Here is a 26631-nt window from a genome sequence, read left to right on the forward strand (position 1 = left end):
CGATTACCAACCCCACTGGCACTGACACCACCTCCCACACTGTGCCCAGGGCTGTCCACACCCCATCCCTCCCCACAACATCTCCATGAGGCTGTGAGGGGCACAGATTGCATATGCCAGCACCCTTCCTCCGAGGACCAAACCTGTGCCCATTTCTCCAGCATTTGAGTGAAAGTGGTTTTGCAAACACTACAGGGAGACTATGTGATCGCACCTGGCCAATCCCAGTATTCCATCCCCTCCCTGCCACAGTGGCTGGCTTAGAGCTGGAGTCATAATACAAATAATAACACTCATTGGGACTTTTCTGCTGTCGTCCTGGGGAAAGCTGTTTCACCCTCAAGGTGGGGAGCAGTCAGGACTCAGCTGCAGCTGCGGGCAGCCATCCTGCAAGGCTGCATGAAAGAGGCCAACAAGCCCTGCCTGGGTGGCTCAGTGGGTTGGAGCATCATCCTGGATGCCAAAACGGTTGCGGGTCCATTCCTGGTCAGGGCACACACCTAGGTATGTTTGATCCTTGGTATTTGGGGTGCATATGAGAGGCAACTGATTGTTTCTCTTCTCTTCTCTTCTCTCTCTCTCTCTCTCTCTCTCTCTCTCTCTCTCTCTCTCTCTCTCTCCACCCTTCTCTTCCTTCTCCAAAACGCAATATAAACATATCCTTGGGTGAGGATCAAAAGAATAAAAAAAGAAAGAGGCCACCTAGCCAAGGGAAAGAAGGAGCAGAGAGCGGGGAGCCCTGTAGCAGCTGTTCCTGAAGCCAGCTCCACCCCGGGCTCTGCAGTTCCACCTGCCTTTCAGGCCTCAGCCAGTGCCAGTTTGGTTTCTATATCCTGGAGTTGGAACTACTGGTCTGTTCTATTACTATGCCCACTTTTTTTTTCAGATAAGATGGAGTAACTAGCCCAAAGTTACACTGTGAGTAACTGGTGAGCTGAGACTCTACTGTTCACCACTTGGTCATGATAAAAACTAGGCACCAATTCATTGCCTTCAACCAGAACAACCAGCCTGCTGTGCCATCCACTTCCCACTCAACCTGGGCAACCAGGTACAGAGTAGTTTTCCAGCAGCTGACAAAGAACAGCGCTATCCAGAAAGCCCATTTCTGTGGGGTTAGAAGTAGAAGGAGGTAGATATCACTCCCAGCTTTCCGGAGCCCAGCAACTGTAGGAGAGAAAGAGCAAGCTCCACTGTACAGGTGGGGGCAGGACGGGGCCGGAAACTCCATCTCTTTCTCAGATTTGAAAAGCACCCGCTTCCCCCGGGCACTGTCAAATCTGGACAACCCCCTTTTAAATTCCCTGCATCTGCAGCCATTAAAGAAGTTACCTCAAAAGAAGCGAGGAGTTATTAATCGGCTTCACGGAAGAGAGTCAGACTTCACCTTATGCCAAGAGACATTATGCAGACAACTGAGATCCAGAAAACAGCTGCTAAACAAAATCACAATGAATGGTGAGCAGAACGCAATTCTCGATAGCTGAAGTTCTCCAGGTGCATGGAACTATAAGGGGCTGTTAGAGGCAGCTGACAATTAGGGATAATTCCAAGGGCTTTCAGAGAGCGAGGCTCTACACTCAGGACTGCGGGTCATATTTACTGAGGAGATGTGCGTTGCTAAGCAGCTGGAGCCACCCTGATGCTGTGTGTGACCGTCACTCCCCTCTTCCTTTTATCTTGAAGACAGCAGCACCCCTCTTCCTAGGTCTCCCTCACAGCCCTGCTAGAAGCCAGGCCAGGCGGGTGTGGACCGGGACATGTGGGTGAGCCATCATCAGGTAATACAACGTGACTCTGGTGCCCACCCCAACACTCAGCCTCTGCAGCACAGTCACAGGCATCTGGAAGGGCGCACAGATCACCCCGTGCTCCTGAGACATGACTGACAAGGGCTGCATTGTCCCAGCCACTTGCTCAGCTCACTCAAGTGTTCTCTCGTGCCCGTAATTCAACATGATGGGATCGGTTAGAGAAAGGACTGGTTTGAGCAGATGAGACCTGGCAGTCGCAACCAGCACCAGCCCTCTGAGTGGACTCGGGAGTGGCTAGAAGAGGTGAGGCTGGCACCTTGTGCTGAAGCCTCAGGAAAAAGTTGAAATTAAATTGTGGGCATCTGGGGGGAGGGGGGGCGCCTGCACAGAAAAGCAGATGATGCAGCAGCCTGCTCCCCTTCCCCGTGCAGCTCGCACCCGTGCGTCCCAGGATCTGAGGAAAATACGGGGCTGCCCTGAAGGTGGAAGGGCTTCGTCCAGCTGGGAAGGCACGGGTCCTTCCCCCCAAAAAAATCCTACCAGTCTTTCAGTCCTGCCAAAATCTCTGAAACTATATCTCCCTCCAGGTCCCCCCGCGAATCCTTACCACAGAGCTAACTGGAAACAAAGCTCCCCTAGGGAGTTTCCTTACAAGAGTCCCTCCCGGCAGTCTGGCTTGGGAGTGGGCACGTAGGTGCAGAGGCCTTGTAGGTCCACAGACTTTGGATGTGATAACACAAGATCAAGTCATTTAAACCACCACCCCTTAGAGAGAGGATGGACGCATCAGAGGGAGCCTTGTTGCTACTAAAACCAGATGGCTAGGAAGGGTGGAGTCGCATGTATAAGATGCTACCTAATCATGTTCTGGGTTGCCGAGAGTCACGTCACGGGAGGTAAAGAATGGTGAAGGTCACCCTGGCCAGTGTTGCTCAGTGGTTGGAGTGTCGGCCCGCACGATGAAGGGCCATGGGTTCACTTCCTGGTCAAGAGCACGTACCTAGGCTGCAGTTCGCTCCCTGTCTCCCAGTCGGGGTGCATGTGAGAGGCAACCAGTTGATGTGTCTCTCTCATATCAATGTCTCTTTCTCCCTCCCTCCCTCCCTCCCTCCTTTCTACTCTTTCTGAAAAGCAATGGAAACAATATCCTCAGGTGAGGATTAAAAAAAAAGTGAAAGGTCTCTGAGAACTTCAGAGCAACTGAGAAGTGATTATCATTGTTACTACCCTACCATCCTGTCCTTGCACCGCCCTCGACGTCACTGGTGCCAGGGCATCCTGTCCTGGGCACTGAGGAAGTGCGCCTTCTCCCTGAACTCTCCACAGCAGGGCTTGCAAAGGGCATTGCATGCCAGTCCCAACATGTTAAAAAAACAACAAAATGGAGATGCCCTAGGAAGCTAAGCTTGGGAAATGCTGCATATTACACCCCATTGTGGACAGTCAGACTTAGCACCTTAAAGACCTGAGAGGTTCTGCAGTAAAACATCAACAATGGCAAAACTAGCTCAATTCTGAGCCCGGCATTTGCCTGGTGCAGTACTTTCCTAGGGGTGCTGTAACAAAGTTCCACAAATCGGTGGTTTAAAACCAGAAAACTTAATTTCTCACAGTTCTGGAGACCGGAAGTCAGACACCAAGGTGTTGACAGAGCCCTGCTGTCTCTGAGGGCTGCAGGGAGGAGCCTCCTTGCCTCTGCCTGGCTTCTGGTGGTTGCCAGCAATGCCTGGTGAATAGACTCGCCGCTCCAGTCTCTGCCTCCATCATCACATGGTGTCCTCCCTACGTGTCTGTGTCCAAATTCTCCCCTTCTGATCAGGACATCACTCATTGGGTTAGGACCCATAAAAAGCAATGTGTAGCTTGCATTTAGGTCAAGAAACAATTATTGAGTAGCTACAGGCCTGGGCTAGAGTTGTGAGGGATCTGGGGTGAATGATGGGAGGGTCTCTACTCTCAGGAAATGGTTGACCTAATAGGATCCCTGATCTCTCAGAGAAGGTAGGGTATGCTAAATACTACCTACAAGAAAGAGCATGCAGGCTGTAGGAACAATGTGAGTGAAGCCAGAGGTAAGGAAGCTGGGCTACAGTCTGGGACCATAACACTGGACCCAAGGCTGGGAGGACCGTAGGGGGAAACACGGCAGACAGCAGGTCTCAGGCAAACAGTGCGCCATGTCACTAACAGTCTCCAGCCCCACTATGATTTAGCCTGGACTCCAGTTCCACTACTGATATGAGTCCCTATCACTTCTCACAGACTTGGTGGAGAGTGTCCAGGAGTCATATAGTGTGAAGTTGCAATTGGTCATTCAGTTGTAGCCCTGAGTCAGGAATAGTACTTAAACAACACAAAACAAAAACATGAAAATATCCTAGATGTTGTGATCCAGAGGCTACCTCTCCAGAACCTGCTGGGCCCAGTGCACTGGACAGAAACATTCAGAGTGTGACTTATTTGCTTCTCTTTCAGCCCTAGCTCAAAGTCAAAGCTAAGGCCCCCAAACTTAAGTATCTGTGGGTAGGCAATATCTTCTGTTTTGAGGAATAATACTTTATTTAAATGTTCACAGTGCCTTTATTATTTGTATACCCCTACACTGTTCTGGAAAAGATTAACAACCCCACTGCCAAGCCCATGAATTCTCAGACAGAGAAATACTTGCAAGCAACCTGCAAGGTTCACTTTTCCTTCCTGCTGCCAGGTTATCAGCATTGACATTAAGGCACTGGGCTATTTCAGGAATTCTCAAACACTCAACTTTGACAGAAACAAGCAAGCAAGACATCAGTGCAAACAGGAAGCAAGACGTTTATGTGGTGTCAAGACAAATTTGCCAGTACAAACCCGAAGGAAGTGCTGGTCAGCCAGTGTGAGAGCTGCTGCTTCCGGATGAGTAGAGTACAGCCTGGCCGAGCCTTTGCTCATCCTCAGACAGCCTCAGACTGTTTTATGCCTTTGAGAAAAATATCCATAGTTCTCTCATACCCCAATCTTACTATTTAGAAACATTTCTAACACAGGAAGGACAGGAAGATTCCAAAATAATGTGATTCCACAATGCAAATGAATTCCAAACATTCACACTTAGAAATACTGACATGAACTGAATAGTAATCAAAAACGAAGTTCATGTCACCTTCTCTCCTTGTGGTTATTTCTCTTCAACTCATGGTCATCACACCCATTGTGAACACAACTTTCAATAAGAAACGTGCCTTCCCTGCCCCACCCACCTTCATCCAATTTAATTTAGTTTTGCTACCCAAATAGTGCAGTTTTAACCTATGGATGCAATTCAGAGGACATGGACAGCAGCAAGCCAAAGACAATAGCAAATGGGAATGGAAGCCAGACGTTCATCCTAAACCAGATTATCTACCTCCTTTGAATCCAAGGTTCCAGCACCATGGACAGCAGCAAACACCTAGTTGGAATAGTCCACTAATATAGATAGTGTGGAAAGTTTAGGTCTCTAAGCTCTAGAAACACACTTTGACAAAATGGCCATTCTATGTCTTTCATTGTAGTATACAAAATAAGAGCTAAACAGGAGGCAGGAATATGTTACATTTGGGAGTCAATATGGAATTTGCTCACTTTTTAAAGATTGCAACTTTTGGGAGACATTGCCACAGAGAAGGTGTAATTAATCTAAAACCAAAGGCCAGACATATGAAAAAAATGTTCAATGTCATTAATCATCAGAGAGATGCAAATTAAAACCACAGTGAGGTATCACCTCACACCTGTCAGAATGGCTACCATCAATAAATCAACAAACAATAAGTGCTGGTGCGGATGTGGAGAAAAGGGAATCCTCATGCACTGTTGGTGGGAATACAGACTGGTGCAGTCACTATGGAAACAGTATGGATGGTTCTCAAAAAATTTAAAGTGGAACTGTGTTTTGACTCAGTGATCCCACTTCTAGGAATATATCTTAAGAATCCCAAAACACCAATCAGAAAGAATATATGCACCCCTATGTGCATAGCATTGTGACTTACAATAGCCAAGATCTGGAAATAGTCCAAGTGTCTATCAGTAGATGAGTGGATAAAAAAACTCTGGTACATTTACACAGTGAAATACTATGCAGCTGTAAAATGAAGGAACTCTTATGCCTTGTGACAGCATGAATGGACCTAGAGATTTTTATGCTAAGTGAAATAAACCAGTCAGAGAAAGACAAATACTATATGATCTTACTATTATGTGGAATCTAATGAAAAAGATAAACTGATGAACAAAATAAAACCAGATACATGGAAAAGACTGACAGATGTCATAGGGGAGGGTGTTGGGGGGAGGGGGACTGGATAATAGGTAAAGATATTAGCCAAAGAGCATATATGCATAGCCCATGGCCACAGACAACAATGTGGTGAAGGTCAGGGGAGGGGAGCGGGGGCAGGGCAGAGATAGGCAAAGAGGGGGAAAGTGGAGAACACTTGTAATAGTGTCAACAATAAAAAAATAATAAAACCAAAGGCCAGATCCTAGACCAAGAACTCACTTTGGTTTCTGACTTCATCTTCCCTTCAATTAAGGGATGACTGGTGATGATTTCATAAACCATACAAAAGACTTTCCTTTATTAGAGACCAGGTATTGCTGAAGGACAATAAGGGAAACTTAAATTTCCACAGAAAGATTTCAGAAATTACTACCCATATACTTACCTCAGAGACCAGAAAACAAATGTGCTAAGGAACTCTGGCAGGGAAAACAGGATATCACAGAATTGTTTTCAAAAGGAAAAGTAATTGGTTATGTCTATTTCAGCTTAGCTAAAGCTGTAAAACCTAATCAGAAATATTTTTCACAGTGGCATCTTTTCCAAGATATTGAAATACCTCAAAACATAAACCATTTTCTATTGTTGATGCTGCTTTTGCTGGGTGAAACTAAATAGTTATATCAAACTTCACTAAAAATGAAATAAGGCTTCTTGCAAGAGACTGTAAACATAATCATGAGTGAGCCAGTTCCCCAACCACCACCTCTGATCCTTGAAGGAAGAAAACAAAGTTCTCACAAGCAAACCAGGCACTCAGTGCTTGAGTCCCTAGAAGCCAAATGCCAAATAGTCAGCACCCAGGAAAGGCCACATGAAATTTCAAAGAACAGGCTTCCCACATTCTGAAGTTCATCTTAGCTTCAACAAACTGCTCCCAAGACGTCAACACAAGAATGAAATGGGTATGAACGCATTTTCCTACCTTCTCTTCTGGTGACTTCAAAGCTTCTCAATTCCTGCAAGAAAAGAAAGGCTTTGTGTTTTTGAAGAATAATTCATGTGCACAGTGACTTGCAAACATCTCACCCTTTACTAGCCATTTATTCACACAAAGGTGAACAATGTCATAAGAACATGACATTCAGCAACGCTGGATGGGTCTTAGGCTCTCGGCACACACATATCTATAAATGTAAACAGCTTGTTGTTGGGGGGACTTAGAGGGAAATACTGTTAGTTGTGCAGTTTCAAATGGGCAGAGCCAACTCTCACGGTCTTCCTTATGTGGAATCTGAGCTGGTACCAGGTGGAAGACCTGCTCCAGGTCGATACCCCACCCTCCACCTAGACTGCAGGTGCTTCGAAGGGCCTGGGGAAAACACAGATAAATGAGGGCCAGTTATCTCACCAGCAGCAGGTTCCAATCAGTGGTGCCACTATTGCTTGTGTAGGTCACCGGCATGATCTGGTGATTGATTATGATCCATTCAATAGTTTCCAAAGGGTAGGATCTATGGACAATATGGAATGACAGTCCATGCCACTGACTACATTAAGCTCTTAGTTTTTCTAAATTCAGTCTCATCTTCCTGCTATGTGTAGGGCAATCAGCAAAGTATTTTAGAAGTTACATTGGTAAAACACACTGAGGTCCTGCATTGAAGATATTCGCAGTTGAACAGGCGGCTACAGAACAAACATAAATTACTGAAAAATAAAGGGGTTATTTTTTCTTGATAAATATTCACATTCAGCTGGAAGGGGATTTGTAAAAGAACCTGTGAACATAGCGCTGACGAATGGGCAGGCTTTCAGACAGGAATAAGGGAGGAAGGGAGAGATAATGATAGCTTAAGGAAAGGTAGGGTTTGGAATGCCCAGGAAGCAGAAAAACACCCAGTGAGAAGTAATAGTGGGAAAGGGCTGAAAACATATATTGTAGTTTCATAACTAATATAAAGTATCTCCAATTCATCATAAATGACCAGCTTAGGACAAAAAGCCTACTATTGAGAGTAAGCTGAAAATCCATGCTAGCAACTGAAGAAAAAAGAAGATAAAACACCAAACTTGGGCCAACTCTTCACCATCACAACCAAGAAGACCATTCAGTGCCAGGCCAGCACTTTTTAAACAAATGACATGGTCTTTCATACCTCAGCATTCTTGTCTAGCATTTTTTTTGGGGGGGGGGGGCGGGGGCAGTCAGGAGGGGAAGCGATATCAGAGAGAAAATTGAGAAGGCACTGAGAAGTTTGCCCTCCCCAAACTACACTCTCTGACTGCCACCTCTGCAATGAGTCTAAAGCCCAGTGGAGGTCAGTGAAAGTTTCATGTTATAGGCCAGCAGCACAGCACAATGAACCAAGTGAGCTTCCGGAATGCTGGTTCCTGAGGGGACACTCACACCTCAGGGCTCAGAAGAGGGAGCATGGCCAGTGCTCAGTGTACTGAGAGATATGGTAGCCACAAAGCACAGCATGCATAAAGCAAACCCAGCTCCTCCCACGCTGCTCCTCCACAAATAACTAGTGTTTGTGGAACAGGGAAAATTAATAATCAACTTTTATGGCTCTAGAAAAAAACTTTATGGAAGTTTTATTACAAATGCATAAAATTGGTAAATTAACTTAGAGAAAGCCAACTGTGGTATAATATTGTACCTTATCGAGCAACATGGTATTTTCAATAATTGGTCCAAGTCTACTTTTATTTCTTTCAAGAGTATTTTATCGTTTTCCTTTAAGTATTTTGAATATTTCATTTTTGTTATCATAAATGGAATTTCTCTTCCATTATATCTTCTAACTCATTTTTGTTTGTAAATATGATGGCAATTGATTTTTATATATTGATTTTATAACCAGCCACTTGACTAAATATCCTATTGTTTGTAATAGTTTTTCCATTAATTATTTTGGGTTTTCTATTTATATAACCTATAAATAGCAATGATTTTATTTTCATTTCCTATGTCTCTAGTTGCTTTCTCTTATCCTATTGCTTTAGCTAATTCTTAATTTAATGTTAAATACTGTGGACATAGTGGGCATCCTGGTCTTGTCTTTGACTTTAAGAAAAAAATCTTCAGTGTTTGCCTATTAAATAAAATGTTTATTATATTAATGAAATCCATACATATTTTTAAATAAATATTTAAAAACAAATGGCCCAGCGTGTCCCCTACTCACTCCCTGCCTCTTTCCCTCCACTAGAATGTGAGTATCTTTTCCAGTTTTGCATCCTCAGTGCTACATTAGAACAGATGCTCTTACACATTTGTCGAGTGAAAAAAAAAGATGTGTGTTGAATTTTATCAAAGACTTTCTCTGCATTTATGGAAATGACTATATGATATTTTTTCCTCCTTAGCTCTATTAAATTTGATGACTTATTTAGATTTCATAGTAGTCAATTATTCCTGTATTTCTGGAATAACTTTTTAAAAAATTCTTTCTTTTCTTTCTTTATATTTTTTTATTGAAGTAACATTGGTTAATAACATTTTATAAATTTCAGGTGTATATTATAATTCAATATCTGTATACTGCAATTGTGTGCTCATCCACGAAAAGTCTAGCTTTAATTTGTCACCATATATTTGACCCCCTTTACCCATTTCACTCTCCCCCAACCCCCTTCCCCTCTAATAACCACCAATCTGTTGTCCATATCTATGAGTTTGTTTGCTACTTTCTTGTTTTATATTATGCGTGAAATCATATGGTTTTTATCCTTTTCTGTCTGACTTATTTTCTTAGCAAATACCCACATGGTCTGACTATGTTGTTACAAATGGCAATATTTTGCCTTTTTATGGCTGAGTAGTATTCCATTGTATATACAATTCTATATATACCACTGTGTATTTTTAAAAACATGCTGCTGAATTCTGTTTTCTATGATTTAAATATATTATTGCATTAATACTCATAAATGAGCATAGTCTATAACTTTTAGGTGCTGTTTTTCTCAGTCTTAGGAATTAAAATGATACTAGTTTCATATAATGTATTTGGAAGTTTTCCTTTATTTTGCTCTAAATAGTTTAAATAAAAATGAGATTATCTGATCTTTAAAGGTTTCTTCAACTTCATTTCCCAGGTATTTATTAAAATGGGAGGAATGAGAAGGTCAGAGAGGTTAAAACTTCTCCAAGTTCTCACATTTTGGTCAACAGCCAGCTGAGATTTAAATTCTAAAATACAAAGATTGAAATACTAGATAAAACAAAATTCAATTATTTGCTACCTATAAGAGACACACTATAAATAAAAAGATATAAAAATGCTGAATGTAAAAAGATATAAAAGATAAACCATAGTAATGCCAACTAAAATACAGTTGATGTAGACTCTAAAATAAGAATTATTATTAGTGACAAAGAAGATGATTTATAAAGAAGGATATTTTAACGGGAATACATAGCAATTCTAAATTTATAGACATATAATAGCATAGACTAAACATATAAAGTCAAAACTAAAAGAACTGCCTGGCTCAGTGGTTGAGCATCAACCTCTGAACCAGGAGGTCATGGTTCAATTCTCAGTCAGGGTTCAAGTTCAGGTTTCAGGCTCAATACCCAGAGGGGGTGTGCAGGAGGCAGCCAATTGATGATTCTCTGTCATCATTGATGTTTCTACCTATCTCTCCCTCTCCATTCCTCTCTAAAATCAATAAAAATATTTTTAAAAACACTAAAAGAACTAAAAGAATAAATCTACATTGATAAATCCACAATAATAGTTGGAGAATTTAAGAAACCTCTGTAGCTAACTCATAGAGTATGTAGAGAAAAAAAATAAGGCTATAGAAGATTTGAACCTCATGAACAAACGACATATTTGGTGTACCTCAAACACTGTGCCCAAAAACTGCATACTACACAATATTTCAAGTATCCATTCAACATTTATAAAAATTAGTCATATGCTGAGTCATCCAGATGTTTCAATGAATTTCAAATTATTAAAATCATATAGAGAACATACATAGTTTTCTGACTATAGTGAAATTAAATTAGAAATTAATAACAGAAGACTATAGAAAAAAATGTCCAAATATCTGATCCATGAATCTAGAAGTATCCTATCTAATAAAAGAGAAACATGGTAATTAGCATACGACCGCTACCCTTCCCATTGGCTAATCAGGGAAATATGCAAACTAACTGCCAGCCAAGATGGCGGCCGGCAGCCAGGCAGCTTAAAGCGAACATGAGGCTTGCTTGCTTCAGTGATGGAGGACTCCAACGTTCCCCGCCTGCCGTTGCCGGCCTCTGAGCTGCAACTCTAAGCAACTATGTTACAAATATAGAAGCTAAACAAAACCCCAGAAACCTGCTTTAGTCCGTCGGGCATCAGCCAGCAGGATCGCAAGATTGTTTCAAATACAGAAGGTAAACAAAGGCCAGAAACCTGCTTTCAGCAGCAGAGGCCTCAGAGCTGGAGCCAAGTCTCAAAGCTAAAGCTGGCCCAGAATAAAAAAAGAAAAAAGAAAAAAAGGAGCAGTTGGGAGCTTCAGTCCCCCACCAGCCTGAAAACAGCCATCAGCCCCTCACCCAGACTGGCCTGGCACCCCAGTGGGGACCCCCACCCTGATCCAGGACACCCTTCAGGGCAAACCAGCCGGCCCCCACCCGTGCACCAGGCCTCTATTCTATGTAGTAAAAGGGTAATATGCCTCCCAGCACCGGGATCAGCGGAGCCGAGAGGCCTCCCGGCACTGGGATCAGTGTGACTGGGGGCAGCGCCCAAACCCCCTGATCGCCCTGTGGCTCTGTGTGTGACAGGGGGCGGTGCCACAACCTCCCTATCCGCCCTGCTCTGTTCGTGACAGGGGAAGGCGCCCCAACCCCTTGATCGCCCTGCGGCTCTGTGTGTGACAGGGTGCAGCGCCCCAACCCCCTGATCGGCCCTGCTCTGTGGGTGATAGAGGGCAGCGCCCCAACCCCCTGATCTGCCCTGCTCTGTGTGTGACAGGGGGTGGTGCCCCAACTCCCCTATCGGCCCTACTCTGTGAGTGACAGGGAGGAGCTCCTCAACCCCCTGATGGGCCCTGCTCTGTGCGTGACAGGGGGGATCTCCCCAACCCCCTGATTGGCCCTGCTCTGTGCGTGACAGGTGGGGCGCTGCAACCTCCCCATCGACCCTGCCTTGAGTGTGACAGGGGGCTGTGCCCCAACCCCCCAATTGGCCCTACCCTGAGAGTGACTGAGGGTGGCATTGCAACCTCCCGATCCGCCCTGGTCTATGCATGACAGGGGGCGGCGCCCCAACTCCCCAATCGGCCCTGCTCTGAGCCCGACCAGGGGCTGCACCTAGGGATTGGGCCTGCCCTCTGCCACCCGGGAGCAGGCCTAAGCCAGCAGGTCGTTATCTCCCGAGGGGTCCCAGACTGCGAGAGGGCACAGGCCGGGCTGAGGGACCCCCCCCCCCGCTCCCCCCCCCAGTGCACAAATTTTTGTGCACCGGGCCTCTAGTACTGTATAATTTCCAAAAGAAAATCACAAAGAAAATGAGAAGACATTTTGAATTGAATGATGACTGAATAATAGCATTTACAAAATTATGGGATATGGCTAAAGCAGTAGTTAGAGGGAAATTATAGCCTTAAATGCATGTAGAAAAAATAAAGGCTAGAAATTGATGACCTAAACATCTATCTCTAAAAGCTAGGAAAAGGACAATTTAAGCCCACAAAAAGTAGAGAAAAAAACAAGTTAGGAGCAGAAATCAATGAATTATAAGAGAAAAAAATTATACCACAAAATTTTAAAGCCAACAGTTGGTTCTTTGAAAAGATAATAAACTTGATACATTCCTATGAAGGCTGATCAAGAAAACAGAGAGAAAACAAATGTAGAATTCAAAATCGAGCAAGAAACCACATATATCCAGTTTCTGAGTTTATGACAAAGGTGTCAACTCCATACAGCTGTACCCCGACCCCTTTGGGGAAGTAGATTACCCCCTAAGCCTCAGTTTGTGCCTCTGTAAAACCAGGCCATGATGGTGCCTTCCTCATAGAGTAGTTGTGATGACTAAGAGAAACAACAATAAGCCTGGACCATGCTGAGCATGGTGGTTGGCACACATCCGTCTTCCCGGTGGCTGTCGTCATCACTACCGCCATTAGTGAAGTTAACTAAGGGATGGTAAAATCATTTGCGGGAGGCAATGAGTTCAATGGCTCCATCAATTATTGAGGCTAAATAAAAATCTGTCTTTCCCGCCTTGGCTCGGTGGTTAGAGTGTCAGCCTGAGCACTGGAGGGTCTCAGGTTCAGTTCCTGGTCAAGGGGGCGTGTGGGAGGCAACCAGTCAATGTGTCTCTCTCATATCAATGTTTTTCTCTCCTTCCTCCCACCCCTCCACACCCCCCCCCCCCCCCCCCCCCGCGCACGCTAAAAATCAATGGGAAAAACATCCTCACTCCTCGGGTAAGGATTAAAAATAAAACACCTGTCTTTCCAGTTCTTGAAAATCAACCCCCAAAAAGCTGAAGCAGAACTGAACAGAACAAAGCTCACTGACATAACTGACACCAAGGTCCTGGGTGCATTGCCTAAGGGGAAAATTATTTGCTGCAGAAGCTTCAAACAAGATGGTTATAAATGAGAGTCAGCGCAGGGACATTACTTAATGACTAAATTTCTTTAACTAAAAATCTAATTTTATTAGGGTATAAATCACACTTTCTTGAAGGAGGGAATTAATTTTAGATTTTTCATTCACTGTTCATAACCTTTCCACGAATTTGACAGCCGAATCATTTTAAATGTCATTTAACCAATACAATACAACAGCTTTATTCCTCATTGTACCCTTCCCAGATCCATTATCTTCCACTATAATGTAGAGGAGCTTAAGTAAAAAATTACCATTCCATAAAGCTGTATTTGACTGTGCCGTTGAAATGCATAATCTTTATTTTTGAATCAATATAATGTGAGTGCTGAGTAATATTTTTCATAATCCAAAAATCTATTACAGATCCTCAGCTACCAAAGAACAGTTTGAGAGCTGCTGAAAAAGCATGAATGAGGAGCCTCAGACTCCATGCCAGGGGCCTCTCACTTCCACGTAAGCTGTGCTCCCAGCTTAGGCTGCGCATGAGGCTCAGGAAGGGGGTGGTGTAGCGCAGGCCCAGACCACAGTCACGCCTCCTCATCCCCCCTTGGTGAGAGGGTAAGTCTCAGTCTGTCACTTGAAATATTAAGGGATTCGGTGGCTTCTGGGAAAATGTTGGCTGTGTAGCTTGGAAAATGGGGGTCAAAAGTACCCACTAGTAAGGAGAGATGCCAGGAAAGCTACGCTGAGAGGAGCATGACATGGCCGGGTCTTTGCAGACAAAGCAGAGGGTGAGCTGGCGCAGATGGGGCACAACCTGCTCAGGTGGGCAGCTGTCGGCTGGCCCTCGGCCCCTGCCAGTGTCCTGATGGTGAGCCCAGGGTCCAGCCTCAGAGGAGCTGAGGACACCCCCTTCCTCAGAGTTCCCTCGGCCCCAAGTGCCTGAAGAAGCGACAAAAGGAAGCCCATGTGTCCAATTTATAAACCATTTGATACAGTGGAGAGGGAAGCTGTGCTATCAGGGCTAATCAAGACTGAAATTCTGACATCTAAATTCTACTTTATTCATTTCTGAGATGCTCTTAAAACGAATGCTTCTTTAACAACCCTTCCTACAATTTTTCATTCATTCATTTGAATTTTAAAAGTTTGACTCTAACCACTCTCAGTTTTGCTAGCAAGACCCCATCGTGCAATTAAAATCTTCCCTTGGACGGGCAGGATACGGCTAAATAAAGCGATGCCTGATGCAGCGTGTGTTCCGTCACTGGCTCCCGTTTCCTGAGCCCACACCGAGCACTTTGTGCACTTTACCTCACCGGTATCATTCAGTTAAAAGCAGAAGGAAAACCTCCGATTGTTAGATTTCCCAGCACAACATGCCTGGGCCTTAAAGCCAGATAAAGAAAGGGTTAGGGGATTAACCTTACACCCAAGGGCTAGTTTGAGGGCCAAGTGAATAATCCAGCTAACAACAGAGTTTTCTGGGCAAGTGTTCAAGGGAAATGCCAACAAGGATGTGCCAGCTCTTGAGAAATGCCACCCAGACAAGAGGTCAGAGCTCATCTCCTGCCTTACAGAGAACTGCCCATGAGTCCTCTGGGGTAGATGGGCTATTAACACCTTAAAGGTATGTTAAAGGCTGGAGAGGCACAGGCGGCAGCCTAAACCCCAAGATGCTTAGGTAGCTAAGGAGTTGCTTTGGCCTTTCTGCCAGCTTCACCCACAACCTGCCCAATCAGGTGAGGCCTTGCTGCCTTTCTCAGGAGACCAAGAACAGAAGGGGTGGGGCTGGGCATGACAACACAGGCAAAGGAAGTCAGTGGCCTTCACTGGGCTGAAACATGGCTGATACGGTGAGGTCTGTGTCTCTTCTATTTCCCACCCAATAATAAATGGATCAGTGTAAGCAAAGCAAACTAGGGCTTACACAGGACAGGGGAATGTAAAAGGAGGTTTATCAAGACAAAAGGGAGAGACCATGAATAGACAATTTTGAAAAAATATTAGAAATCTCTTTATGATTGAGGCGCAAGTCATCTATTTTGTTGGATTTTTTAATCACTTTTATGAAGCTATAATAGCCTCCCTGTGGCACATATGTGAGGAACATCAATTTTATTATATTTCCCTGAGGGATACTGTGAAACAAGACCCTCGCAGCCTCCAGGAAGTCTGAATAACCTGCTTTTGGTCATAACTATTCTACTAGCTGCAGCCCTGAGAGAGCCATCTCCCACCACAGTTTACCCACCTGTAAAATGGGGAGGCCAGACAGCCCAGCCAGGGCAAATCAGAAAAATTCTGCCCAGTGCTTTCTGAGGCAGAGCAGAGATTGCCCAGTATAAGAGGAAGCTGTGATGAGTAGAAACTAAGATGGCGGCATAGGGAAACACCGAAATTGCTGCCTCCTACAACAACTTCAAAACACAATAAAAAGACAAAACGGACATCGTCCAGAACTTACAGGAAGGCTGGCAGAGTGGAAATTCTACAACTAGAAGGAAAGAGAAAAGCACATTGAGGGTCAGGAGCTGCGTAAGTAAAGTGCAAAGATACGGAGGCTCGAGAGTGCGCGGAAAGGGGCTGGTACCTGAGGACGCGCGGCTGTCTTTTTGAATCGGGAGGGAGTCACAAGCTCCCGACTGCTCTGAACTCCGGTTCTGGGAAGTCTCTGGGGACCCAGGACTCATATGGAGAGAAACTAGACTGTCTGGCAGCAGGCAGAACTCGGAACTCGAGGGCGGCTTTCCCTGAGACTAAAAAGGCCCCTTAGGGCAGGGCTGAGAATCTGCCATAGCTCATTGCTCCGCCCTTTGATTCCCTGAGACCCCGCCCCACCCAGGCTGCAGGCTGCGGCAGAGGCTTTTGCATATGAATGCCCTGGCCCTTTGCAACCTGAAAATTACCTAACAAACTGCAGCTGGGCCACAGACCCAGGACTTCCAAGAGAAGGCCCAAGGCCCCACAGCAGCTTGCATTGCTTCACAGCTGGGCCTCAACAGGGCACCTCCAAACTCCAAAAAAGGAAGGGGAATCTGCAGTTCTCTTCATAGCTCCTGCTGGGTAACCTCCAAGAGCCAGTGTACCCAGTGGTCAGAGGGGGACCATCTGGATTACAACTCCTCAGATCCATAAGGGACACACCCAGGGGGAAGACTCAGTGAGCACCAAAGCCCCACTGAAGCAAGTCTTGCCCCAGAAGGGTGTCTTCAGCACAGAAGTTCTCCCACTGCAGACACAGCCGATTCTCACTGCCAATTGGCCTGGAGGTCAATTCCTCCCAGTGATCCTACAACAATCAAGGCATAACTACAACAAGACTGTGCACAAAGCCCACAAGGGGGTGCACCAAGAGTGTCCACCTCAGGTAACGGGGGAGGCTGAGCTACTGGGCCCTACAGGACACCTAGCACACAAAACCACTCTACCAACACAGGGAAGCATAAAAAATGCGGAGACAAAGAAACAGGTCACAAATGACAGAAATGGAGGAAAGCAAATGACTGGATATAGAGTTCAAAACCACGTTTATAAGGTTTTTCAAGAATTTTATGGAAACCGCCGATAAATTTAGTGAGACCCTCAAGAAATCTAGTGAGACCCTCGAGGATATGAAAAAGGACCAACTAGAAATTAAGCATACACTGACTGAAATAAAGAATAATATACAGAGATCCAACAGCAGACAAGAGGATCCCAAGAATCAAGTCAAAGATTTGAAATACAAAGAAACAAAAAATACCCAACCAAAAAAGAAAAAAGAAAAAAGATTCCAAAAATATGAAGATAGTATAAGGAGCCTCTGGGACAACTTCAAGCATACCAACATCAGAATTATAGGGATACCAGAAGAAGAGAGAGGGCAAGATATTGAAAACCTATTTGAAGAAATAATGACAGAAAACTTCCCCTACCTGGTGAAAGAAATAGACTTACAAGTCCAGGAAGCGCAGAGAACCCCAAACAAAAGGAACCCAAAGAGGACCACACCAAGACACATCATAACTAAAATGCCAAGAGCAAAAGACAAAGAGAGAATCTTAAAAGCAGCAAGAGAAAGAAAGTCAGTTACCTACAAGGGAGTACCCATACGACTGTCAGCTGATTTCTCAACAGAAACCATGCAGGCCAGAAGAGAGTGGCAAGAAATATTCAAAGTGATGAATAGCAAGAACCTACAACCAAGATTACTTTATACAGCAAAGCTATCATTCAGAATAGAAGGTCAGATAAAGAGCTTCACAGATAAGAAAAAGCTAAAGGAGTTCATTACCACCAAACCATCATTATATGAAATGCTGAAAGGCATTCTTTAAGAAGAGGAAGAAGAAAAAGGAACTCTTACCATTTGCCACAGCATGGATGGAACTGGAGAGCAGATAAATACCACATGATCTCACTCATTTGTGGAATATAATGAACAACATAAACTGATGAACAAGGACTGATCCAGAGACGGAGAGGCATTGATTGGACTGTCGGGCCTTGGAGGGAAGGTAGGGGAGGGTGGGGGTAAGGGGGAAAGATCAACCAAAGGACTTATATGCAAGCGTATAGGCCTAACCAATGCACACGGACAACGGGGGCGGGGGGAGGGGGGGAGAGCATGAGGGGGGGGGGCGGGGGGGGTAGGGGATAACGTGGGGATAAGGACACATATGTAATATCTTAATCAATAAAAAATATATTTTTTTAAAAAAAGAGAAAGTTGTGATACTCTAAAGCCGCGGTTCTCAACCTGTGGGTCGAGACCCCTATGGGGGTCAAATGACCCTTTCACAGGGGTCGCCTAAGACCATCGGAAAACACATATATAATTACATATTGTTTTTGTGATTAATCACTATCCTTTAATTATGTTCAATTTGTAACAATGAAAATACATCCTGCATATCAGATATTTACATTACGATTCATAACAGTAGCAAAATTACAGTTATGAAGTAGCAACGAAAATAATTTTATGGTTGGGGGTCACCACAACATGAGGAACTGTATTAAAGGGTCGCGGCATTAGGAAGGTTGAGAACCACTGCTCTAAAGAGAAAGGGGATTAATGGTAACTGTAAAACACCAGATAGGAAAGGTAGTGTGAGGATATGTGCCAGGCCTTCAAAAATTAAGGCCAGTTAGGAGTTAATTTTCTCATTTTTAAAAGTAAAGAATGAATAGACTATTATATGAGAATTTAGGGATTTTAAATTCTAAGTAATTTTTGAAACTCTATCTTAAAGGTTATTCATTTACAATTTTTTTTAAGTTGACTCCGAATTTAAGGCAGTTTTCTGTGGCTAATCTCCCACAGCAACAAGTAAACATTAAAATTGCGTTTGATGGAATAAATGTCAAAGATGAATTGATCACTCCATCGTGTTAAACATAATGGCCAGCACACAGCCAGGTTAAGAGACCAAGAAGGAAAGAGGGGCCCTTTCCAGTGTTATCTCTCAGACAACCCAACAAATTAAAAATTAACGATTTGATTTGGAAAGTGATGCGTGCTCGACTCTCCTAACAATTAGCGGCCTGAGGCTGTGACTCAGCACCCGGGGTGAGGTTCGGGGCACTAGCAGGACTCGGCAAGCCCAGCGCACTGCGTGCCCTAAGAAAATCAAGACTGCCATGTGGGTGTTCGGGGGAGGACAGATGGCCCCTAGGAGGAAAGGGGGCAGGTTCACATGTTAATTATTCATCATACCCTCCAGGTACCTTCCAGAAGACCATGACACCTGCATAGCATGACATTCAAACCTGCCCCTTTTTCCGTTCTGCCAGCTGTAAGCCCAAGATGAGATTTAGAATAGCTGGCATCTAGAAAATTAAAAGACAAAAAAGGAAGAGAGGCTATCCTCCAGCATGCTCCTCATGTCCACTTTTCATGCTTGCTTTTGTACACGGAGTGGCCGGGGCAGGCACAGGGGCGGGGGTGGGGGGATGGGGAGAAGGGGGGTCACAAATGCAGATGATCCGACATAAAGATGCAAAAACTTGCAGAGCCCTGGTGGTGCAGGGGTGGGTGAGTGGGGGCAGCCAGGAAAATGGACTGCAGGCCCGGGCTGGGCAGTGTCTGATAACAACCAGGCTGAAACACGTGGTGTGGCCGACACCTAAGGACAGGCACCCCCTCTTCTCTCAAAAGGGGCAGTAAAGACCCTTTCATCCAACCAGAATCTCCCATCTCGCCCAGAAACAGGCCCCTCCCCCGATCCTCCCGATCCTCCGGCTGGGTCAGTGACCCCTCTGCCCTCCAGGGCCGCTGGCCTCCGAGGCAGGGCCTCCGCCTGCTCTGCCCTTCCTTTCTGGTCACCTCCAGCCTCCGTGTGCTTGGCTTTGCACGTGCATTTTTGTCAGGCCTAATCCTCCTATGCTCACCACCGTGACTCTCCCCCAGGCACCCTGATCGGCCTCCTGACCTATTTGTTTACTCTTTGGTCATGTATTCATTCATTCAACAAATACGTACTGTCCTGGGATACAGCAGGGCCAAGGCAGCCGCAGCCCCTGTCCCCACAACGCTTATGATCTCACATGGAGAAACATACAACAAGCAAGCAAACGAAATTCATAAAACACGCATGTTACAAAGCTGCACGGTCAGAAATAAAACAGGGAGGGGGACAGAATGGCAGAGGGGAAGGGTTTTCTATTTTAGATAAAGTGGCAGGGGGAGGGGGCAGGGGGGAGGGCGCCCCCCCCCCGCCCCCGCAGGGGCTGTTGTTTGAGTGGAGACCTTCCCTGCTGGAGCATGGCCTTCCCTGCTCAGTCACCCCTTCTGTCCAATAAGCAGGCCCCTCTCCATCACCCCCTCCCCCTCAGAGCAGCGGCACCAGCGCTGAGAAGCGGTGGAGGAAGCAGCTGTGCGCATCCAGCCGTGCGCATCACAGGGGCAGCTCCGTCTGCTGAGCCTCCACACCCTCCTCCTTGGATCTTCACAGCCCCCTGCTCCCTCCCATGCACCTTCAGCGCCCTGCTTCCCGCCAGTGCTGGGTGGTTTTCGATTGTTGTCTGAATACATAATTGGCCTGGACTCCCATGGGCATCTGCTTTTGTACCGGGAGATAAATCCCCAAACACACTTTAATTAGAAAGCACTTTCTTTGTACCGCTATAAAACTTATATTAAAAATGGAACTTAAAGTAGTTTAAATTAAGTGACTTATATATAATTAAAAAGCCTTTAAGGCACAATAAGGCTCTTTTTCAATTTCCCTTTATAGCAGAGTCAAAAAGGAAGGAAGGTGCCCGATGGCTGGCGCGGCTGGATTGCTATTCCCCTAGCAGCTGGCCCATCCAGAGGCCCCGGTAACACCAACAGCTGTTCCCTGTCCTCCCCTGGCTTCTCAGGTGGGAAGCGCCAGGGGCTTCAGTTTGCTCACTGCAAGGGGAGATTCAGGGCGGTGCCTCTGTGATTGTTGTGAGAATGAGCACGGGGTGTGCAAAGAACACTCTGCATCACTCCGGGGCTGGAGCCTAGGCCGCCAGCTCAGGGGCCAGGCCAGCCTTAGCCACCCAGGCCCAGAGGGGCTGGTGTTGGGGCACGACACATGGGCGCCTCGTCCCAACAGCCTGAATATTCTCTCCCTCTAAAGGGCGGAGCCTGAGAAGGACATCGGTGAGGAAAGTGAGTGTTTTGTCAGAGTTGCTTCCCTAGGCTAACCCAGTGATGAAAAGACCCAAACAGGGCCCAGGCCACATCCCAGCATAACGAAGGCGCAAGCTCTGGGGCTGGGACACAGGCATCAGTACTTTTTTGAAGCTGCAGATAATTCAGATAATGAGAGGACAAGTGTGGGAACCACTGAGCACAAATACCTTACAACCTCCCCCCCCCCCCATACTAGGTTCTCACTCTGCAAGTCACTGCTCCTTACTGCCGTGCTGGGCAGCCTCCCGTGGGCCAGCGTGGCTTCCACAAGTGCTGGCAGGGCTCTCCCGGGAGCTGCTTGGTGTCACTGGCACAGAAACTGTACCCAGGGAGGTGCCTGAGGACGGACGGTGCTCTCTTCCAACAGGGAGTGGTGCCGTGTGAGCTTGCAGGTGTCGGCAGCCCTGGGTGCAGGCAGGAAGGCAGGCAGGCTCAGCACCCAGAACTGAGAAGCCGCTCTGGTGATGGGAGTGGGGGTGACAGCCTGGAGGGCATGAGCTGGCTGTCTGCAGCCCCGCAGGTGCACAGCTGGGCCCCGGGGCCAGTACACTGAGCCACCAGCTCACCTCCAAGAGCTTCCGCTTCCTCAGCGCTAAGGTGAGACTCAGGTCGTGCCCATGAGATCCTTGTGACAACTGAGAGAGGAGGGTACAGGGATCACCCACTGTTTGGTGGCTGCTGGAACTCACGTTTCCACCCCAGACAGCACCTTCGGGACTGATAGGCATCATCCTGCCCCAGCACCAAGTGGAAGAGGAGCTCATCCATGTTTCAGGGCCTCTGGGGGGGGGGGGTTGGCAGGCAGGGCCCACAGTTCTGCTGTGACCATTGGGCAATGACCAGAAAGATGGGGTGGGGGGAAGGCTCCATCGGTGGCACAGAGTCAACTGTGAACCATCAACACCTGACCAGAGCTGTCCCCTCAGACCTCCTCCTACATGCACCCCAGGCTGGCATCCCTGAGTTTCTCTCACCCTTTGGGGCTTCCCATTGGCTCACTGGCTCCAGCATCCAGAAGTGCTGGAATTCCTTCCCCTCGGCTTTCTGCGGAAAGGGCACTGTGTGTATCCTGCCCTTCCCTCCTGGATCACGGGCAGCTTTGATCACTCCCCAGCCATGGCCATTCCATGGGGGGGGGGGTGCCCTTGCCCACCTGGATGAGGCAGGCGTGCCGCTGCCCACGACCACAGCGTGGCCAAGCTCTGTGCCCGTCTGCCTGGGGCTGTCCTACCCCTGGCAGGAGAGCCCCTCCACGGAAGGAGCGTGTGGGCTCGCCTCTGGCTACAACGAGCACTGACCACCTTGTTCTCCTCCTGTGGCTGGCGGGAGTCAGCAACACCAACATTTTCCCACTGGGTGTCCTGGCGCTCCAAAAGCCTTTATCTGCTGGTAACACCCTGCTCACTAATGCTGGGAATCCTGCCTCCTCCCTCAGACCAGGGTTCCAGAGCCTAGCTTTGAAGGGGAGGCACTCTCATCAACCCTCGGGAACACCCCAAGGGCAGGTCCTAGAAGCAGAAACAGAGACCACACCTCATCACGCTTAGGTCTCCATCCAGAGGCTAGGCACCTTCCCATGTGCATGGCACAGCAGTGGGCCAGGCCCTGCCCTATGTGAGGGCAGATGCTCAGGGACCCACAAAACAGTGGCTGCCGAGTTCTCACCAGACCCCCTTGGAGAACTGGAAGGAAATAGCCAAAAAGATATTCATCCTCCTAGGATCAAGGACTGCCCTGCAGGCCCTTCCTGTTGGGTGGGAGAAGATACCAGAACGGTGTGTGTACTAGGGAGCCGGTAGGGGAGGTGGTTGAGAGCACAAGCAGGACGGTCAGAAGGCCTGTCCACCCAGCTCCCCCACTTAATACACGGGAGACCTCCCACAGCTCACCTGCCTCCGAGTCCCTCACAGACTCGTTTAAGGAAGTCAGTGAAGGGATCTACTTAAACTTGGACAAAATGGTAGCTGCTTATTAATGCTATCATCACTCACAGCGAGAGAATGAATTCCATCTCAGAAACCACAGTTGCTATCAGGAAGCCCCTCCTTACTCCTGTAAGGAAAGGATGAGACATGCCATCCAGACTCCCAGCCCTGAATCCAGAGGCCACCCTGCCCCCCACCCTCAGGTGCCCTCTGTCCCCACCACTCCCTAGCTCTTGGTTACGCATCAACAGACATCACACAGACACCACGCTCCTAATGCAACAAGACTGCACCTGGCTGGGAGCAGCGCGCAGCCCAGAGCACGGGGAGCACCTCGCGAGTCCTGCCATTCACGATGATTGGCCTAATTATCCCACAACAGTGCAAGTGCGGTGCGCTCACTGATTCCACCGGGCGTCAGGCTCTCCAAGAAGAGGATCTGGTAAAGCCAGAACTCGCCTCCCATGTAGCCCCTTAACTCCCCCCAAGAACAACTCCAGCTAAACCTCAAAGCAGCTGCACAAAGGAACTCCCTGCAGCCACGGGATACGTGACTCTGGAGTCACAGGGCCACGTCCGAGCCCCAAAGCCGGCTCAGTTTTGGTGGGCAGGGTGCGGGCACAGGCCTGGGTTTCAGGTGCACAGGCACCAGGATGGTCAGGATCCTGACCTTGAGATGTGAGTCAGCGCCCAGAGGTCAGGCAGACTTTATAGCGGGTCTTCTGGGAAAACCCAGAGAGGGATAAGCTAGGCTTCCGAGCTGCCCAGCTACAGACGGGCCGGGTTGGGGTGGGAGGATACAAGTGAGACAGGTAGAGCAAGGTGGGCAGGCAAAGAAGAGCAAAGATTCAAGACCACATAGGCAGGCCCTCCTCCCTGACTCAGCCCTCTAATGATCTCAGCGCTCATTGCTCTGGGTGCTTTCCGAGAGGCTGGAGGCTGGTCCTCGCTCTCAGCAGCCCCCTCCACCCACGTGAAGCTGCTCTCCCGCTCCCCCAGGCCTGCACCCACACCCTCCGCTCAGAACCCCTACATGTCACCTCACATATGCGGACCTGTCCCCTATGGATGGGACCAGGGCAGATGCCTCTTCAGTCAAGATCTCAAAGAGTAGACCTCCTCTGAGCAGTCCAGGGCCCTGGAGCAGGAGGTTGGTGTGATGGCAGGGCCAGGGCCTTGGGGCTGATGTGACAGGGTGAGGTCCACAGGGTGGGGGGTACAGCTCTGTGGAAAAGCCAGGCTCCAGAGGAGAGAGACATGGAGGACGGGAAGAAGGAGAGGAGGGCGGCTGCCTGATGCTCGACGCCCTGAGCCCACCCTCATGAGCACATCGGGAGGCGAGTCTGCTCCCGGCCGTCAGAGGCTCCCAGGTGGCTCACTTTGCCAGCAGCCTGGACACCCAGCCCACCAGTCTCTTCTCCATTTTTTCCCCACAAGATATGGTCCTATTCCAGCCCACGCCTACACTTACATACTGTGCCCACCCAGATCTCCCTCACCCTCTCCAAGGCTCTCCGCCTCCCAGAGGTCCTCCCCAACCACAGCTCCCACCCAGTGCCTCTCTGCTCTAAACTCACGCCACCCACGGTTTGGCCCACACTGTAGCCAAATATGCTTTCTACAGTATTCGTGGCTCACCATGTGTGAGCATACAGCTGATTTCCTAAAGCTCTGCCTGCGCCTTTTCCTGCTCGTGGTTCCACGGTGAGACACCAGCCTGCATGGAGCAGCTCATGGCCACCTCTTCCTGTATCGCAGGAATGGTTGTTTAGAACAAGGTTAAGTTTAAATTTTATTACACATTTCCATGAAGCACATAGAATTTTGTTCTAGTCATGGCCATAGAAGTGTTTCCATTCCTGAAAATGACCAAACCCAGTGGGACAGCCAGTGGACAAGGAGGGACACCCAACCCAAGGTGGGTCTAAAGCAAGAGCCTGGCCTGTGAGACAAGAGTCCTGCTGTGAGACAGGAGTGTGTGTGTGTGGGGGGGCGGGGGGTGCAGAATGGGACCCCCGCAGGCAGGCGTGAGTGGCTTTCTCCTTCATTAGCCAATAAACAGACTGAATTTCCTTTAGGCTGAGGCTGAGAACTTAATTGAATCACTATACACAGTTAGAGAAGAGTAACAATCGACAGAGGTGTGTAATTCCTTCTGCTAACTCAGATTCCTTCAGCAACTGTGGATTGCTCCATCTACCTCCCAATCCCCCCCCCCCACCCTCCCCCATGTCCCATGGGTCTTCAAGCCCCAGAATGCAATCATAAATCCTATTTCTCATCAACCACTTGGCCCAGGGCCAAGCACAGAGCTGGGTGCTCAATGGATACTGTCGATGACTAAGATGTAAGTCCACCAGATATTCCTGTTGGCCCAGACAGCCGAGGGCTCAGAAATCCATACTAGGTAGGTAAATGGTGTCCTGAGAAGGTCCTTGATGTGGGACGTAAGGACATACTCCTGAGCTCTGCGGCCAGGGGATGCACACCCAGGCATGAGGCAGAGAATCCCCTTCTCCGCAGCCAAACGCTAAAGTGAAAACAACCACATATGTAATAGCCAAACAGCAGAGTGGAGGAGGAAGAGGAGGCACCGTGGGGCAGTTTTTAGAAGCACTCCAATTAGAGCACCGCCTGGCAGGCCTCTCCCATCTGACGTCTCCCAGCGTGCCCACATGAAAGCCTGCTTCCCTGAGCGGATGCACAAAATGTGGCATCAGCAGAAGCACAGAAACCCGAGGTCTGTGCGACAGAGAAAGTTTCTGAGCATGCTTTTAAGTGCCAGGCCAGAAAGGGAAATAAATAGGAAAAGAGTTCTGCTTTCTTTATCCAGAGAGCGGGCTGTAAATGACAGAACAGCTTAAACACACTTTTAATCCAATTGTCCTAAGATGACTGTCAGGAAAAGCCATCAGACGCCTTACACCTATGGAATGACATCTCCAAAGAGAACTTCTGTCCCCAGTGCCCTCGGTCACCTCCTCCCTTCACGGGGACAGCTGGCGGCCACCCTCCCTGCAGCCACAGACTATTTCTGCTGACTGAAGATTCTGAGCACGAACAGAGCATCCTGCATTTGCCTGACTTTACATTTCCTCCTCTGGTTCCCTTGTTGGCGAGGTTCAGGTGTGCGGCCTCGTCACAGGAGGGACAGCCGGGCCCACGCAGGCCCCAGGGACCACCTAGGAAGGCACAGCCACTGAGTGGAGGACTCTGCTCCCTCCCCCACACACACAGCCTACAGCCCTCTCTCAGCTCCCTCTGATTCAGTAAGGATGATGGAAAGATCTGAAACTGTGACAAGATTCTGTTATAAGTAGAAACCAAAGACAGTCAGGTGACTCTCTCCTGGGATTTCTTTTGTAAGGAGTCCTAGAAACTCTAGTCACCTTGTCCAAATTTCTACATGATGCCAAAATGAATAACAAAAGATCGCTGACTCACTCACTCACCTGACAGATATCTGAACATCCCACTTGGTACCA

The 26631-nt window shown here is 47.6% G+C and overlaps 1 protein-coding gene across 1 annotated transcript in view; it reads right to left on the reverse strand.

The window, feature by feature from the left end:
- Positions 1-26631, reverse strand: part of FSTL4 (follistatin like 4) — a 324334-nt gene that overhangs the window by 283241 nt on the left and 14462 nt on the right. Inside the window, exon 3 of the mRNA XM_059698386.1 lies at positions 6983-7016. Coding sequence (XP_059554369.1) covers positions 6983-7016 — 34 coding nt within the window. The remainder of the gene's footprint in view (positions 1-6982; positions 7017-26631) is intronic.

This window comes from Myotis daubentonii, chromosome 5 (genome assembly GCF_963259705.1).
Source record: "Myotis daubentonii chromosome 5, mMyoDau2.1, whole genome shotgun sequence".
Lineage (NCBI taxonomy): Eukaryota > Metazoa > Chordata > Mammalia > Chiroptera > Vespertilionidae > Myotis > Myotis daubentonii.